We start from the raw sequence: 16,776 nt of genomic DNA, 5'->3' as shown, positions 1-16,776 counted from the left end.
TCGCTCTGGTAGTTCTCCCCTTTTACTAGTCCTGAGTCCTTGGTCTTTTAGGACGATGTTCCACTGATCTCCCTGGTGAACTAACTATATTTAAAATCCCGGAGATCATCACGGAGATGATGACTGATCTGAAGGTAGATCTCTGGAGCCTTTCTCTTTCTCCTGATCAAGATATATTCACTATTCCCATCTTACTTGGACTAGACTAGAGGATAATACAAGAGTAGCTGGAGGAACAACTCCATCTATTAGTAAAGAAAGACCCTTCACCATAGAACAGCATCGACAATTAGACAGCAATCCATCGCAAGCCCCAACACTAATCTCACTAGTGGCCCCGCGGGTTGGTATGTGCGGGTGTGGATACTGATCCGATGCAAGAATCAATAATCATATTATAATTTTACTCAATCAACTCGGTGGGTGGGAGTAGAATAAAATAAATATATATATATATATATAAATATATAAAGAATATTAAGAAAAGCCAAGAAGCGGCTGTGTTAATCTCCTCCTCCAACCGCCACGGCTTCCCGTGTCTGCAGAACATGATATTACTTTTAAACTTCTGTCTTTATCTTATTCTTGACCTTTGATTCTCTCCATTATTTGATTACTTTCCTTCTTTCTTCCTCCTTGCTAGTCTGTTCTCCCACTACACAACTGAGACCCAGACAGAGAACACTCATGAATCTCCTGCACAAGATCCCCCAAGCCACCAAATCAAAGGGGACAGGCAACCAACGCCCGTGGTTGGACCATCCATCGTGCTCGACCAGTCAAATCCCCCCGGCGATGCTAGTCTCCAGAGCCAAGACTGGGTGGATCCCGACACGCATCAACCTGACCCTGCTCCCTGATCTCCTGAGGGTGCACTTTAGAGATCATCTTTTCTTTCTTCTTTTACTTTATTCTTACTTTTCTTCTTTTGTTTGTTTTTGTATTTTGATATTCTTATATTTCTTACTACTACGCAACAGCATAATACCAAAGAACAAGAACTACGAATTCACGAAACTCCACTACTCACTTCCAGTTGCTAGCTGGTTACTGCTCCGCACTGAACCAATATCAATGACTCAGTCCCGAGGGATCGCCCGGCGGGAGAACAAAAGAGGGGAGAGTAGAAAAAAAGTCCCATCCCTGTGCAAATCCCACAGACAGGTGGACAGTATCAGGCCATGAAAGTGCATTATTGATTCCTACACCTAGGCGTGAACTACCACTCCGTATATATAATATATATCATATAGCCCTCTTCCTTAACTTCCTTCGTGTAAAGCCATATTGTGTATAGTAAGATCCTCCACGATAGTCAGGCATTGATTGTTGACTGCATCTCAACACCGGCACATCTGAAACCAAGCCATGACTCTTCTAGGCAAAAATTGCCGAGACGTTCGTTTGGTGTGGATCCGGGCAAGCCTGGTTAGGTCAGTGCCTAATCTAGTACATACCTCATAGCTCCTCCTACTTATTGTCTTAGCCAGTTAATATCAGCAGTATAAGAAGAAAGCTAAAGCCGAGAATGTTCCTTTCCACGACGGATAGTGGAAAGGTAAATCGGCAGTGTCGGATGTTCCTGATCGACAGATGATTTTTTCATTTCCATTTCCATTATCTTATTTTTATTGTTATTTTTATTTTTGACAGTTCTTGATTAAGTTGGTGAATGGCCACTTAGACTAGGGCACCCTAGGTCGAACTTAATTTGGGAAACTAGGGCTGAATGTGGAAGATGACGGGTCCGTATCGTATCGATTTCGTATTCTGTCGATCAGCTCTCGTCTTTTACAGGGGCTGAATCAACTTCATTGAGTGTTTGACACTATCTTCGTAGTCTTATTACAGACTCAGCGCTGATTCATGCTCCTGTCGACACTTCAAATATCAGTATCAGAACACCAGGAAAAGGAGATGTAAATATCTCCGGAGCTTCCCTAAATCTGCGACTGGAGAAAGTGGAGACAAAAAGAGGGGATCGCCAATCAAAAGACAACAACAAGAGTTAACTCTCCCTAGTCAATCAACCATCGCTCTATCTGTATCTTGATTGACCGTTAGTGTTGGCCACCAAGCCCCCAGGATTGGCTCAGGCTGATTGTGTGAACGGGGCAATCATCAATCAATCGACACTACTCCTAGTCCGTACCTTGGGTACAACAAAACACTCTAGTAGTCCTAGGCCGTGGGTGAAGACACCATAACCATCAACCAGTCAAAGGGTCTCTGGGCTAGTCCTTGTGGGGGGTCGATCCTTGGCAGTTCCCTGGATGGGAAAGAGATCTCCACTTCGGCCGGAAGGTTTTCGTTCCGTGACCCATCACATCTCCATTCTTTTGTGGAGGGGGTAGAGCCTGTGGTTCACTGTACGTACTGCGTACTATGTAAGTGTCCACTGTCCACTGTCCACACTGGGAGCTGTGTAAGTGTTACTACATCCCGTGCTGTAGTTCGTTCCTTACAAGTTACTAGGATCCAGATCCTCAACCCCCAAACGTTCATCTTTTGTTTGTTGTCTAGTAGTCTGTCACAGGCTACCTCGGATGAAATCAAGGGGTTAGTCTACTGTAGGTAGTACTAGTTATGCAGTAGGTACATGTCAGGCAAAAATGGGAGTAGACTAAATAATAGCTAGGTTACTTCCGTCCCCTTACCCTTTATACTACCCCCCAACAAATTCAAATTCAAGGATCAATCAAAGATGAATGTGGCTTAGCCCCCGGTTTGAGAATGTACCGCTGACCAGGATTCCTCCACCAAATTCACAAAAAGGCCAGGATGCAAGTTCTATCAGGACCTAGACGGGGGAGAGGAGAGGAGGCTCTTCTAACTATTAGTTAGTATCTACTATTTAATACTACCTAGTGGTGGATAGTCCGTACACGTATATCTATAATTGTCTCGACGCTATTTATTCCTACTCCTGAAGGCAACCACCAATTACTACTACAGGATACTACTACCACTACTAGTCCAATAGTAACTCTATGCCCCGTGGCGCATCTGCAGACGCCTTCAACGGCCAAGAGGACTAATCCCGCCCAAGGCTACCCCGTAGAAAAGGGAGACAGCCAGATGTCGATCAGGCGTGACTGTGCATTCACCTATTTGGGTAATGTGGTCGGCCTACTACTATTTACTAGTGGGTAAATCGTTCCCGCAATTTATAGTAGCCCGTCACATGATATGGTTTCTTTAGTCTAGAGTATTTACTATCTACTTTTACTATCTACTGTCTACCATCTATGTACGAGTAGACAGTCCCTGAGAAGAGATACCTGGGTAGTGATCTTGGAGTTTCTCGGTCTGGTATACTGCGCCACTGCCGCCGTCTACCCGGGACGTACCTTATCTCAGGTTAAGTTTCATTGTCTTCTGATACTGGTCTTGCCAGAAGTAACGCCGTAGATAAGTGCCTAGGTACACTCAGGGCTTTCGCCACCGATCTTACCTATAGATCGACGCCAATGGTGATCATCATCCACTTTATCCTAAATTGCCTACTTCTTGCTCCTTTCTTCTGATAAAAAATAATAGTATCATCATCAATACCATTATCAAAGGTGCACCAAGGATAGATATACAGAAATACAGATAGATAAAGGTTGTTCAAAATCCCTAGTTGTACGACAGCACAACCTTCCAACCCGCAGTAGCCGGTCACACAGCATAACCTTGTGACCTGTTGGACCAACGTAATGATAGCTACGTCTGTCCATACATCTATATCAAGTCTGGATTTTCTCGTTGCACAAGCAAGTTAAACCAGACCCACATATAACGGCCAGACAAACGACGGAGTATCACGATGGCGAGACCGTTGCAGATAAGACACAGACAGACATGTGATGTGTCAATCTAGTCCACTGCCGGAGCCCTACCCCTTGCAGGACTGCTGATATTGATGCAGGTTCAAATCCCGCGAAGCTGGGTTGCCTAGTTAGGGATCTACCTATCTACTCCACGCTGAGTGGTACTATATACCTGCCACCTAAAGTAAGGTAATAGGTACTCCGTACAGTAGTACACAACACGCCCAGACTTCCTTCATCTTAATGTATTTCTTTTCTATGCAATTCGTAAATCATAGCCAACCATGACCTGGTATAGCTCTCTAGCCCTGCCGCAGTAGTAGTCGTCATTTCTATAGCATACACCCCCCACCCTCCCCACCCTCCCCACCCCTCTCACACCGCTCCCTATCACCAATTATCAACCCCCAATCAATCAAATCATTGACTCCCCAAATCCCGAATACTAATCTGAATCCCCTCAATGACAACCCCCCACTCAATCTCATGCACCTTCTGCTCAAACTTATGCAAGTCCTCGTCAACGCCCTTCACGAACGGAATCTCCCGCACAAGAATCGGCGTCCCCATGTCCACCTCCGAAATCACCTTGTGGATCATCACGCCCGTCTTGTCGATCTTGCCTTCGAGCCAGGCGGCGTGCGCGCGTTCAATCGCGTTCTGTAACAGTTAGCCAGCTGCCTTTCACCACACAAACATATAGATCCCAATCAACGATAGAGAAAGAAGAGTGGAAAAAGAAACATACAGCCCCATTAAACGCCCCGGCAACGCAGGATGCAAATTAATAATCTCCACCCCGTTCAAATTCTCCAAAAACCTCCCCGAAAGCACATGCATAAACCCCAAACACACCACCAGGTCCGGCGCATCGGCCACCACCAGCCGCGCCAGCTCCGCGTCGTACTCCTCGCGCGCAGCCTGCACGCCCTCCGGCGTGTCCGGGTGTCGCTTCTTGTAGGCCACGAGATTGTGGTACTGGGTGGGGATGCCGGCGCGGCGGGCGCGCTCGAGGCCGAAGGCGTTTTTGCGGTTGGAGATCACGCGCACGATGGTTGTCGGGAGGGTTCCGTCGGCGGTTTTGTCGATTACGGCTTGGAGGTTGGTGCCGCTGCCGGAGATGAGGATTGTGAGGCGGGTTGGGGCCATCTTTGTTTATTTTGCCCTTGTTGGGGTCTTTTGAGTCGTTGTAGAGGGGTGTTGGAGAGGGTTGCTGTGGAGGGTTGTTGCGGAGGTTGTTGCGGAGCGGAGGAAAAAGTGAGACGTGGGGTGTGTTGTGTCGGGTGCGGGTTGAGATGTGATGTCGCGGGTGTCGTTCAACTCAATCAAATTTGTGATTCACGTTTGACACCACCGGAGAATGAGACTTCAGCCGAGAATATACAACAGTCTCTAATAATGGTAAACGTTCCTGGGACGAATCTGAAGCTTCAATCACCGAGTCTGAAGAGCGGGGCACAAACCGTGTGCTGAGTCAGCGCTCCTCAGAGCGGAGTGTGGGGCACTCCGATTTCGCTCTATCATACATTACTGTTGTTCTCAGTATCATGTCCTACTCATGAGATACATGCACTACGAAAGAATACAGGCTAGTATAGAATCAGATAGATATATCATTAAATCAACTCGAGAGAATGCAAGCCCTTGACACAGTCACGGCACAGCCGTAACGAGCATTCTATTCGAAGAGCATCAGAATATGCACCACATTAAACGGGACAAATGCTGCAGTGGATATCCATAAAGGCATGAGAAGAGAGTAACCAATCGTAAATCGACGCTGATGCTAATACTGGGTAATATGGAAGTCAATGAAACAAAATAGCGATATCGTCGCAACGATAGTGGGGCGGCATATTATGCTGCAGCCGGGTCTGGCATTTCAGGTGCCGAGGGTGGATTTGATGTTTCGGCTACGCCTTGACCTCGACAGAGGGGGCAAGAGTTGCGACCGGTTGTCAACCACTGGGAAAGTTAGTACAGATGGTCGGGAAGCTGCTGATTGGATAGAACGAACCTGGTCTATGCAATCACGGTGAAAGACGTGTTTGCATTTGGTCAATTGCCGAACTTGTTCGGTCACCTCGTAGTCGCTGAGGCAAATCAAACAGCGGTCACCATCAGGAATCGGGACGGTAATGGTGCCGTCTAATGCTGCTGCAACCAGCGAGTCAGCCTGTCTCACAAGGTGAAATAGCCCACCTGCCGAAGTGAGATCATCCTGGGATGCGACAGGAGGCTTGGCTGGTCCTAGAAGAGAGGACAGAAGAATCATGTCTTCATATGTCGGGTTCTGGTCGTGGATTAGCTCGAGTCCATCGACAAAGCATGGTACGAAACTTACATCTGTGAAGAGGCTTGGAGTTGCAAACGCAGGGTGGTTCTCTGAGAGATTCGTCCCCACAACGTAGATTAGCCAGCTTCGACCGGCTGGAGGTGTGGCGTTGTCGGGCTCTACGACCCCATTCCGCCTGACAGACCCCGACCCTAGGTCCCGATGACGGGCGTATTCAGAATCACTGCGACGTCGTTGCCGAGACGTACTGGGAGGGATGATATCTTCGGGGGTTTCAAAGGAGGGCCGATTTTCGCTGAGTTGTGGCAAAACACCCGGAGACATGACGGAGGCAGATGATGGCCTCCGACTGGGGGTGGAGGCGCCCGACGAGACGGCGGAGATCCCGGGCTCTGCTGGCGTAGACGGAGGGGGGTGAGGGCCTGGAGGACTTTCTGAGAGGATGGAAGGCGCTGATGATAGTGGGCCACGACTCCCGGTATCTGATGGCCTGCGCGATGAGCTTCCGGGGCTTGGTTGTGGGAGGTCATCACTAGGAGAAAGGGTGCCAGAAGCTCCAGGCTGAGGACGACTGGGAGCAAACCTAGGCCGACCTTCAGGCCGGGGTGGTAAGCCAATCCCACCATCTTGGTTGCGAGACAGATTTGGTGTCAAGAACGGCAGACGAAGCAGGGCATCCAGGCCACCAGGGCCAGGTTGCTGATCACCACCGGGTCCACTGTTTGATGGGACCGATCTCACGCCAACCACGACCAAGGTAACAGTCCGTCCTTCAACTGGCCCGTCGGCATTATTGTCATTATTGTTGTCGTTATTGTCATGATTGCCGCCGCCGCCGTTATCGGTGTTGGGGTTGGGGTTGGGGTTGGGGGTGGTGTTGTTGCTGCTGCTGCTGCCGCCGCCGCCGTTATCGATATCCATCCCGTCTCTGAGACTGACACTATCAGGTTCCGCCGGTCGATTTGGTGGCCCCGGAGGACTGATACCCTCCGAGTTGGCAAACCGGAAAACCCGTAAAAAGTTAACCGGTGTCGGAGGCGTGGGATCCCCCGTAGTATTTGGTGTCTCGCTTGGAGTCGCTTGTGCTGATGTGGCGTGTTGCAAACTTTGAATAAAATTCTCCAACGAACCATCCAGGCCATCATTGCCCAGGGCCTGGATGTTTGGCATGACTGGACCGGCGGTGCCAGAAAGCTGAGCGGCGATGGCCGCAGCGGCTAGCTGCAGCACACGGGACAGAGGGGTCTGATCCTCCCGTCGCAAAGCTCGGGATGGCCTCCCTCTCAAGAGACCGGGTAGCTGCCGGAGACTAGACCGTCCGTGGCCCGACTGGGTCGACATGGGCGAGGTAGGACGTGTGTTCGCCGCAGCGGGATTTACCGAGTCGAGTTCCGGAGACTCATCAAAGTCCATTCGGGTATCTATGGGTCTCAGATGAGGAATATAACCGGTGGCTTCTTCATCGGACGCCAACCCCACGGGCAGCGTGGGCGGTTGTGCGTTGCGATTGTTGTGGTGGCTCGGCTGACCGAACATCTGTGAGATGGGGCTTGATAGTGAGTTTCGGACACGGTGCAACCGGGCACTTCGCCGCCATGACCCTCGAGAAGGATCAGGAGCATTTTCCGTGGTAGTATCGAATGGGGCGGTGACGCTCGGCATCAGTGACGGTTCATTGCGGGGGATGAAATAAGGCCCGCGGAGCGAGCGTCGTCTCGAAATGCCCCTGGAACTAAGAGAGCTGAATGGACTGAAGCGACTGCTGCTTTGTGTGACTTCAGACCTCGGGATAGACCTCGATACCACCCCATGTCGATGGGCATGACCCTCCGCAGGTGTTTCCTCCTCGCTGCTCAGAAGCCCGCGGATAACGGAGTTTGGTAAGATTCTGGACCCTAACCGCGACATTGTCGACTGCCTTCGAGCGGCCATGCGAGCAAGAATTGCAGAGCGGTACTCGCGCTGATTGTGGTCGTACTGCGAACTGCTTTCCTCATCAATACTCCCCATGGGTCCCGTCGTCGCCGATCGCTCGCCATACGGAGACGCGCCAGGTTGCCAACTCCCCGGCGCTGGAAATGGCTGACCCGGTAGGAACCCTTGTGCCCCATGGTGACTCCCCTCCGTCCCGGACGGCCCCGACGGGGACTGGGACTGTCCCGTCTGTCCGAAGTTCGACTCGAAGTTCCGCCCGTCGTTCATATCTTCATGCCTATCGACTCGACCACGACGTGCTTGGAGGGGGGAGAAGTGTTGCGAATGAATCCTTTGGCGTTGGTCTCTGTGTGTGGAAGGAGCCTGGCCCATAGTAGCAACGGTGCTAATCTGGAAGGTGGCGATGGGGGGTTTTATAAGCTGACTAGATCCATCGACGAGACGATGACTAAAGGAGCGAGGAATTAGTCAGAGAGAATATTTTTGAATCAAATCGAAAGGCTCAACACCACGGGAGATGCGTAGAAGGGGAACAGTTTATGAGAAAAGGAGATGATGGAAAGGGGTTGAGTGGTTGAGACAGCACGAGTCATCCCAGGTGCGACGTCTGAAAACCGCCCGACATCAAGCCATACGTACCAGTATACAGATTTAGATCAACAGCATAAATTGACCGATCCCCAGCGGTAATCCGTATATTTTTGACAAGACGTAATAGCATTTATGGCCGAAGATGTTGGAGAAATCGCGTGCCTTGGAGACCTTGTCTCGTGAGCTTGGCGTCCAAGGGCCACGACTGACAGCGACAATGACGTGGTTTTCTCTTCTCCGATCGACGTGCAATCCAAGAATATGAAAATCCAAAAGGAAGTTGACAGACGTAGGATCAAGTGCTGAATTCACATATGGGTGGTTATAACAAGATAGGCAGACGTTGAGAGGTTCTTAGCCCCGTACGACGTCTGGGGATAGACCCCACGACAGCCAACCCTGTCAGCGATAGTGACGATTACGATGCAGAGTCAAAGAGTGGATCAAAATCGGTCATGGGGTTTCAATAGGATATCGCGTTAAGTAAATGCCTGGGGGTGAGGCTCAAGATTAACCAGATTCGAGGACAGAGCGGGAGCCGATGGTTGATGGAGAGGACGATGACGGAGGGTTCATTAGTGGAAATGGAGAATGATAACGGGGCGGCTTGCTTACACGGGTGGATTCACTACACTGGGCTGACTATCTTAATCAGGACTAGCGGTGGATTCAAGAGAGCCTTCCTCCTTGTGTGCAATGGGTGATATTTCACTATTCTTTTCAATTTGAGATATTGGCTGCTGTCCTTGTCTCTCCAAGTTGAGAGTTTCGTAATCTCCGTTGGGCGCCATGGGGTGATTACCATGAGGGGTTGTTTCAGCCATTCCACACTGATTACTACGAAGTATTGCTATTAACAAGGAGGGATCTACTCCGGTGGTTTTATCATCACTGGTCGCATTTCAAAGGTAATCATAGTTGATGCGTCTTTCATGTATCGTCTTTATTATTCTATTCTGCTTGCAACTGTATCTGAATTGCTTTGATACCTCTTAACTCGGGGTAAAGAAAGATCATCGGTCTTTCTTCGCCTTTCGGAAACGGCACCGTGGATCCGATGGCTGCCTCAGGATCGGCAGTATCACCCGTTTTCATTTTCTCTCTTTCTCTCGTTCGGGTGCTTCGGTTCTTCGCCGTGGAACTACCGGCTGTCTTTCTTGTGTCTGAAGATTATTAATATCTGTATTTCCATTGATTGGCTTTATCAACAGTTGTGTTTAAAGCGACCTCGTGATAAAGCGAAAAGACAAGCAAACAAGTCAAAAACCAAAGGACGCAAAATATAGAGACAAGAAGAACCGAGAAAAGCACATCCCACTCGCACATCCATGGAAACTATAGCAAGATCTCTTAGGCAGTCAAAATCGCTCTCGGACCGCTGAAGCCTCCATGGCATCTGCACCCTCAGCATCCGCATTCTCATTGCCCCTGCCATCATGGCAACAACCTCTCAGCGTGCGCGCCGCTCAATACGAGTCCAAAAAACGTAAAAAGGACCGTGACGGGTGGAGCGACGACGACGACAATGGGGAAACAACAGATGCGGCTTCCGAGATAGCTCCTCCTGCGCCATCTCTGACACTATCTCCGGATGAGGCCCGTCAGTATCGCATCGCGGGCCTCTCGTTTGACCAGGAGATCCCGGGAGGCCATTTCCCTCATGGCCCCGCTAAAGAGGGTCGCGCCAAGGGAGCGAGACACAATCATCTTCTGCATGAATTATCGTCGCTCTCGAGTCCCCTTTACCCACCGCAGTCGGCAGCGCACCGGGGGAACCTGCGGCTTCAGCATATTTCGGTTCTCTCTAACATCCTGCACCGGTGTCTCCTTGAGAGAGACTACGTTCGTGCTGGCCGGGCGTGGGGTCTGATCATCCGCGAAGAGTTCCGTGGTGTCCCCGTGGATGTGCGCACGGGAGGCCGATGGGGTATCGGTGCCGAAATCTTGCTTCAACGAGGCCGTCAAATCTCGGATGAGGCAGGTAGAGCACCAGATGATGATACCGGACGCGACATCGGTCCGGCCGGACTCTGTTTCACCCGAAAGGGATTCGAGGAAGCGAAAGAGTACTACGAGAGGATGGTAGTCCAGCATCCATTCCGTAAGTCTGCGCCGGATGCCGTAAGCTCCATGCAGTTCTACCCGGCCATGTTCGGCCTTTGGGTTTACGTTACTCAAGAGGAAAGCAAATTCGCTCGCGAGGAAATCCGCATTGAGCACGAGGATGCTGGTGAATTTTCGGAGGAAGAAGACACAGCATCGGACATCGGCGGCCAGGCGGGCTCGAAACAGAAGATCAGAGCTCTCATAGCCGGGGTGCGCGCCCGAGAACTGGACGAAGCTGGCAAGATTGCGGCGAGACTGGATGAGCTTCTCATGTCGTTTCCGTATTCGGACTCACCCGAGTTGTTGGAGCTTCGCGGCATGATATCGCTCTGGATCGGTGATCTCCATGTGTATTCTCTGCCTCAAGGAGCTGGAGGTCATTATCTTGATGAGGGGGATGGCAGCGATGAGGATCGTATGCCTGTGGAAGAGACGCTGGAATCCGTCCAGGACAGACGGGAAAGGAGGCTCGCGGCAGAGAAACGGCAGACAGAAGTGCGCAAATCCAGGGAATATTTTGAAAAGGCGAAGAAACGCGGCAAGGGTATGACATCGACTTTGAAGGACTTTCATATCGACGATGACAGCGTTTTGGACGACCATAATGACAGTACATAATTCATCTTTAATATCTATCAATTGGAGGAACACTAGCATGTGGACCTCTTATCTCGGGAGCATTCCTCATACCACACTACCGTAGACAGTAGGATTAATAGTCAAGCTACTTATAAAAGTTATATCCATAAGTGTTTATAAACTGGATATAGTAGGCTATCTACTGATATAGGCACGTGACCTCGTGGCGGGATCGTGTGTCGGCGAGCGATCCACGCGTTGGGCTCGTCATTGGCCAATTCTCCCACCGCGAGCTCTCATGATGAACATTCACCCACGTGTGACTACCCAACTCTACCGAGATCATTGTTCAGCTGGATAAGGTCGTCTATTCGAGACGTCTACCGGGAAGATTGGCTGAGCGAGTGGTCGAACGGTTATTACTCTTTTTTTACCCGTTTCTCTTGACCGACCTTTCACGCCATTCTAGACAAGAAAGATGGGTGTCGGGGACTATGTACACTCAAAGGAAGCGATTCAGCTTCGACCATCTGTCAAGGAACCGCCACATCGAACCAGACAGCAACTAGCGGACCAGGCAAGATTCGATATTCCACCAACGACGAGGGTTGCGCCGGCACCGATGCCCCTCAATCGACACCTCCAGCGGGACAATTACGGGGCCGCGTCCATTGACGGCCCGCCTCACTCAGAAGCTGAAACAATCCAGCAAAGAGACATGTTCGACACAGATGTTGAGGGTGTGGATGACTCGACCATCGCCGCCACCAGCATTCTCGGGATCGACGAGCTGCGGCCCACCCAATTGTCGCCCGCTGCGACGGCGCAACACCAGGGCATAGACCCGCAACCTATGTACCAGTATCATCAAGGCGCCCACTCATTCGATCCCCAGTGGTATGACAACCTCGGGGATAAGGCCATGAAGTCAGCGGGCTTCTCGTCAGAGGACGGCGGCGACGACAACGCAAGCCAACTGACCTCGATGGCCGGCGACGACGAACAATCAGAGGCCACCAATGGATCCCCCGACCATTTCCACCGACGCCGCCACGCAGATGAACCTTTGAGCCGACGACTCCAAAGTTTCTGGAACGCCAGTCGCAAATCGCAGGCGCAACCAGACCACCACCAGGAGGAGCAGCACCCGGAGCCGTCCAAAACCCCGGCCTTCGACCGGTCCACGTCGTCGGATCCCAGAATCACCAGCCACATACCCGTGAGCACCAACCGGAAGCCCGCTCTCCCGCACACGATGAGCACAACACCACGCACGAGATTCAGCCCTCCCAAGCCCTCTCTCCTCGACAAGCTCGGTGACCGCACCCCCACCCGCCGCAGCTCTGGCCCGCGGCCTCAGCCTCAGCCTCAACCCAGCAGACAACAGCCAAGCATGCCTGCACCTGACCCGTCAGACGCCGACAGAGAAGAGGCAGCCAACATGGGGTCCTTCTCCATGGACTTTGGCCTCAACAGAGGCAGCAACAACCCCTCGCTCACAGCCTTCGACATGACCAACCTCGACGGCCTCGACAACGACTACAGCTACGACGAGTACGACCCATTCTCCAGACGCAGCTCAGTGCGGCGCATTGTGGAGCCTAACCACAACGACGAACCCAACAACAACAACAACCCATCATCATCAACTCGCGCCCAGAAAAAGCGCCTCTTCGAAGCAGACTATTCCCCCCAAGAACTGCACCAAAAAACCTTCGACTCACTCCAATCCGAACCCTTCGACCACGACCCCGCCGCAGCGCGCGCACTCCACCCCACTCAGGAAGTCGAAGCCCCCGACAACAACAACAACACCTCACCCGAAGACAAACTCGCCTTCCTCTCCCGACTCTCCAACTCCGACCGCGACGCGTACTTCTCCAACCTAACGATGAACGAATGGGAAGACTGCGGCGACGTCCTCGTCGAGCAGTTCAGCAGCATGCTCAAGAAGATGAAGGACTTGCGGCATGCGCGCCGCAAGACGGCTGCTGTGTTTGAGGCGGAGGTTAAGAGGAGGCATGAGACTGTTGAGATTCAGTCTGAGGAGCTGTCGAGGAAGTTTGAGGAGATGCGGTCTGGGGGGGCGGAGGTGTTGCGCGGTCGGACGCCTTGATTGTGTTATCAACAATAATGACAAGGGCAATGGACGAGTTCGTTGGGGAGGTGGTGGTTGATTGATTGTTCAATACATCTATCTATCTACCTGGTGGGTATCTGCCTACCTGCCTGGGTAGTAGTGCCCTGATCCTGATACCAAGGCTTAAACTCACGATGTTTTAATGAGTGTTACGATTTATTTTTATTTATCTATCTTAGTTTTACCCCTCATGTTAGAAATGGTCTTATCTCTATTCTATTCTATGTATCAAATCCACATAATCATGGAGATCATTCTTTAGGTAACGCAGACCATAGTGTAAGGAATGGATAGAAGTAGGTAGTATATACCAAATTAGTCCTCATTAACTAACTCTCAAAACTTAAATATCACGATGAATCACATCGACAAATGGTATGAACAAAGAGGTATATGAAGAACAATAATGCATAGATGCCAATACCAACGCCAACCACTGCTCTAGATAGCAGCCCCAAGAACACCTGTCCGAAATTGAAGTAATAAGCAGGAAGGGAGGAAATGCGCTTGAGGATAAAGATTTCGAATGAGAGCGCAAGCAGCAGCGCCCATTCTACTTGGGATTCTGCCCCGCACTCTGCTCTTGGAGCGCCGCTGCAAGCCTCTTATAATCTTCCAAGAGGACAGCCACGTCCCGGATCGTGAGATCGTTGAAATCCTGCATTTGGATGAATCGCTGGATGGGCGGGTCTGGTTTGCGGGGTGGGCTGGTGAGGCTGGAGGAGGAGACTTCCCGCGAGGCGGGAGGTGGTTTGGCTCGCTCCGAGGGGGAAGAGGCGGCTGATCCTCCTCCAGGAAGCTCAGGCGTGGCGCGGCCGAAACTGCGGATCATACCTGGGATGTGGTTGAGGGGGTTGAGGGTGTTGCCGAAATTGCGGACTGAGTCTAGCGGGGTTTGTGCGATTGGTGCGCCTGTGGGGGATGCTTGGGATGAGGGATTCGGTGATGGCTCGTCCTTCGTTGGAAGTGGCATGGTGCTGGATTTTCGGGAGCCTTGGGTTCGGGTGCTGTCTGCGCTTCGATCGCGCTGTGTTCGTTGCCCGCCTACTAGGCCCAGGAAGGTGTCTTCTGCTTTGGATCCGATCCGTCTAAGCTGAGGCGCTGCGGGTCCTTTGGGGGGTTGATTCTCTTGGTCGGTAGCTGGGGATGTGATTAGGCGTCGGGCGTCGGCTAGCGTCTTCGGTACTACTGAGTTTTTTCCGTCGCTGCCAGGAAGGTCGCTGGATTGGAGTTCTTTTAGACGACCGAAGAGGAAGTTGAAGCTGGAATCTAGGGTTGCGCCGATGTTCTTTATGCTCTGGTCGGCGGTATTGCGGACGGCATCGTTGGCGGCACCGAGCACCTTTGACGGGGGTTGGAACAAGCTATTCAGGCGTCGTTGGCTCGATGTAGACAGCTGGGACCGGGGGAGCGTCTCTGCGGCTGTCTCTGTGCCGCCGGGTTTCGAAAACTCGGGCGACGACGCGACCTGCGTGACGGTAACCGTTGTTGTTTCCTTGTTTGCCATCTTCGGATCAAGGGGCTTTGGTACGTCGTTTGGCGATTTGGCTTGTCCGTCCTGCATGTCGTCGGCGCGAAGCTCGGATAGATCGACATTTTCTAAGAAGCTGATCGCCGCTTCGAGGTTGGTAAGGCAGTATGCTGTTTCACCGTCGACTTTACTGGCCGACCTGAACCGCTGTATGAAGAACAGGTTGCTAATGATGTTGATTCCCTCGGTGGGACACGTAACGAGGGAGTAGATCAAGGTCGGTAAGATCTCATCGGCCGAAGACGAAGATGGGAGCAATTTGGTCAAGGCGTCAACGATCGCCTTGTGCGCCGATGCAAGGTGGCGTAGCTTTCCCAAGGGGTACTTCTCATCGTTCATTCTCGCAAGAAAATCCCGGGCCACCGCCAGGCATTCGTCGGTCTCTTTCTGTTTGACTTCATCCACGGCTGCGATGTCGATGTCGATTCCGAGATCCTTGAGATTTATTCCAAGTAGAAGGAGGGCTGCCGTCTTTGAGCGTAGCTGTTCATCACGCGCCTCATCCAAGGTGCTCTTATGCCTCCAAATCCTGTTATATATGCTCTCACAGGCTCTCCGTTCGATAGCTTCCTCCAGAGCCACCTGTTTATGAGCAAGAAGCTTCCGCGCCGCTCTCCTCTCCGCCACTTCCGACGCGGTCAGCATCTGCCGGCTGGGGGTGTTGCCCGCATCCTTGTTCGCTTTGGTCTGGGTACTAGCACGGGAGCGTTGGTCGGGAGGGTATGGAGAAGGGTCACGGTGTATACGAGACGCGAGAGCCGATATGTGCGTTGCGATGTGCGATTCTGCTCGCTCGTAAAAGCCCTGGAAGAGGTCCGAGATTTGTTCGATGTTGGGAGGAGAAGCGTGTACTTTCGCGGTCAACGAGTTGACAAATCTGGTGGCACGAGGGATCAGTCACTGATTGAGACGTAACATGGGAAAATAGGATAAAATAGAAAAAGAAAAAAAGAGGGGGGGGGGAAGGTCACTACCTATCTGTTAAGCTAATCAACTCAATGGGTAATTCCTCTGGATCGTCCTCGACGTTTCGCGACAGCACGGAACCTTCCTCGCCTTGTTGCCCATCATCTGTAGCACCAGAATCAAAAGATCTTGATTTCTCAAACAAGTCAGGGCCAGCATCCTGACCTGCATCGTCATCAGTTAAGGGGATCGGAAGCGCATCCCCGTTGACAGGCTCAGGGACCGCCATCGACTGGACCGTCTTGGCCCTCACCCGAGAGAGCGGGCTGACGTCTGAACCATCATCCATCCTGGGAAAGGAGCGAGTGGAGTGTAGACGCGGGTGTGGCGGCGCATTGCCAGACCCATTCAACGACATGGCGCTGCGAGAGAGAGGGTCTGCTGTCTGTATGGGACTTAACGCCTAAGTCGGACTTAGTGTCCCGCCACGGAAGTTCAGCTGATCGGTGCGTGCAGATCACGGCGTGACGGTCAGGAGAGCCCCACTGCGCCGGAGGAGCCACGTTGGACTATGGCAGAGTAAAAGAGAGACCGGGGGTGGGCTAGGGAATGAGAGTGAGCATCGTTCGAGGTAACGCTAACAACGAGAGTTGGCGAATATAAGATATCATAATCATGACAGGGTGGTATTGAGGACGGTAGGATGGAGACCCGCCGTCAACGCGACTGGGGGAGTCACGTGCACTCAGCGCTATCTGGTCTTGACGTAATCACGCATTTCCTGTGGTCTGGCCATTTCTCTCTGCTGTGGTTTTCTTGTGAATAACAGGGGCTTTACTGCTTGATAGGGATTTGGCTTCATGCTTTAATTGTCATA

The 16,776-nt window shown here is 51.7% G+C and overlaps 3 protein-coding genes across 3 annotated transcripts; 1 reads left to right on the top strand and 2 right to left on the bottom strand.

Annotated features, from left to right (window-relative positions):
• Positions 1-4,235: 4,235 nt before the first annotated feature.
• P168DRAFT_299091 (uncharacterized protein) lies at positions 4,236-8,121 on the bottom strand (the record flags this gene model as incomplete). Its single annotated transcript, XM_024838312.1, has 4 exons — positions 4,236-4,475; positions 4,560-4,964; positions 5,833-6,108; positions 6,160-8,121. The coding sequence occupies 4 exons, from the start codon at positions 8,119-8,121 to the stop codon at positions 4,236-4,238; spliced, it is 2,883 nt and encodes a 960-aa protein (XP_024690089.1).
• Positions 8,122-10,026: 1,905 nt separating this feature from the next.
• On the top strand, positions 10,027-13,438 carry P168DRAFT_299090 (uncharacterized protein; the record flags this gene model as incomplete). The annotated part of the gene is made up of 2 exons (XM_024838311.1): positions 10,027-11,331; positions 11,792-13,438. The coding sequence occupies 2 exons, from the start codon at positions 10,027-10,029 to the stop codon at positions 13,436-13,438; spliced, it is 2,952 nt and encodes a 983-aa protein (XP_024690088.1).
• Positions 13,439-13,775: 337 nt separating this feature from the next.
• On the bottom strand, positions 13,776-16,572 carry P168DRAFT_306649 (VPS9 domain protein). Its single transcript, XM_024839045.1, has 2 exons — positions 15,968-16,572; positions 13,776-15,870 (listed from the first exon to the last, which is right to left on the bottom strand). The coding sequence occupies exons 1-2, from the start codon at positions 16,315-16,317 to the stop codon at positions 14,016-14,018; spliced, it is 2,205 nt and encodes a 734-aa protein (XP_024690087.1). The 5' UTR covers positions 16,318-16,572; the 3' UTR covers positions 13,776-14,015.
• Between the last annotated feature and the right edge of the window lie 204 nt (positions 16,573-16,776).

Source organism: Aspergillus campestris (genome assembly GCF_002847485.1).
Source record: "Aspergillus campestris IBT 28561 chromosome Unknown P168scaffold_11, whole genome shotgun sequence".
In the NCBI taxonomy this organism is placed as follows: domain Eukaryota; kingdom Fungi; phylum Ascomycota; class Eurotiomycetes; order Eurotiales; family Aspergillaceae; genus Aspergillus; species Aspergillus campestris.
Note: the sequence above shows the minus strand (reverse complement) of the source record. Positions and strands in the feature narration are given on the sequence as shown.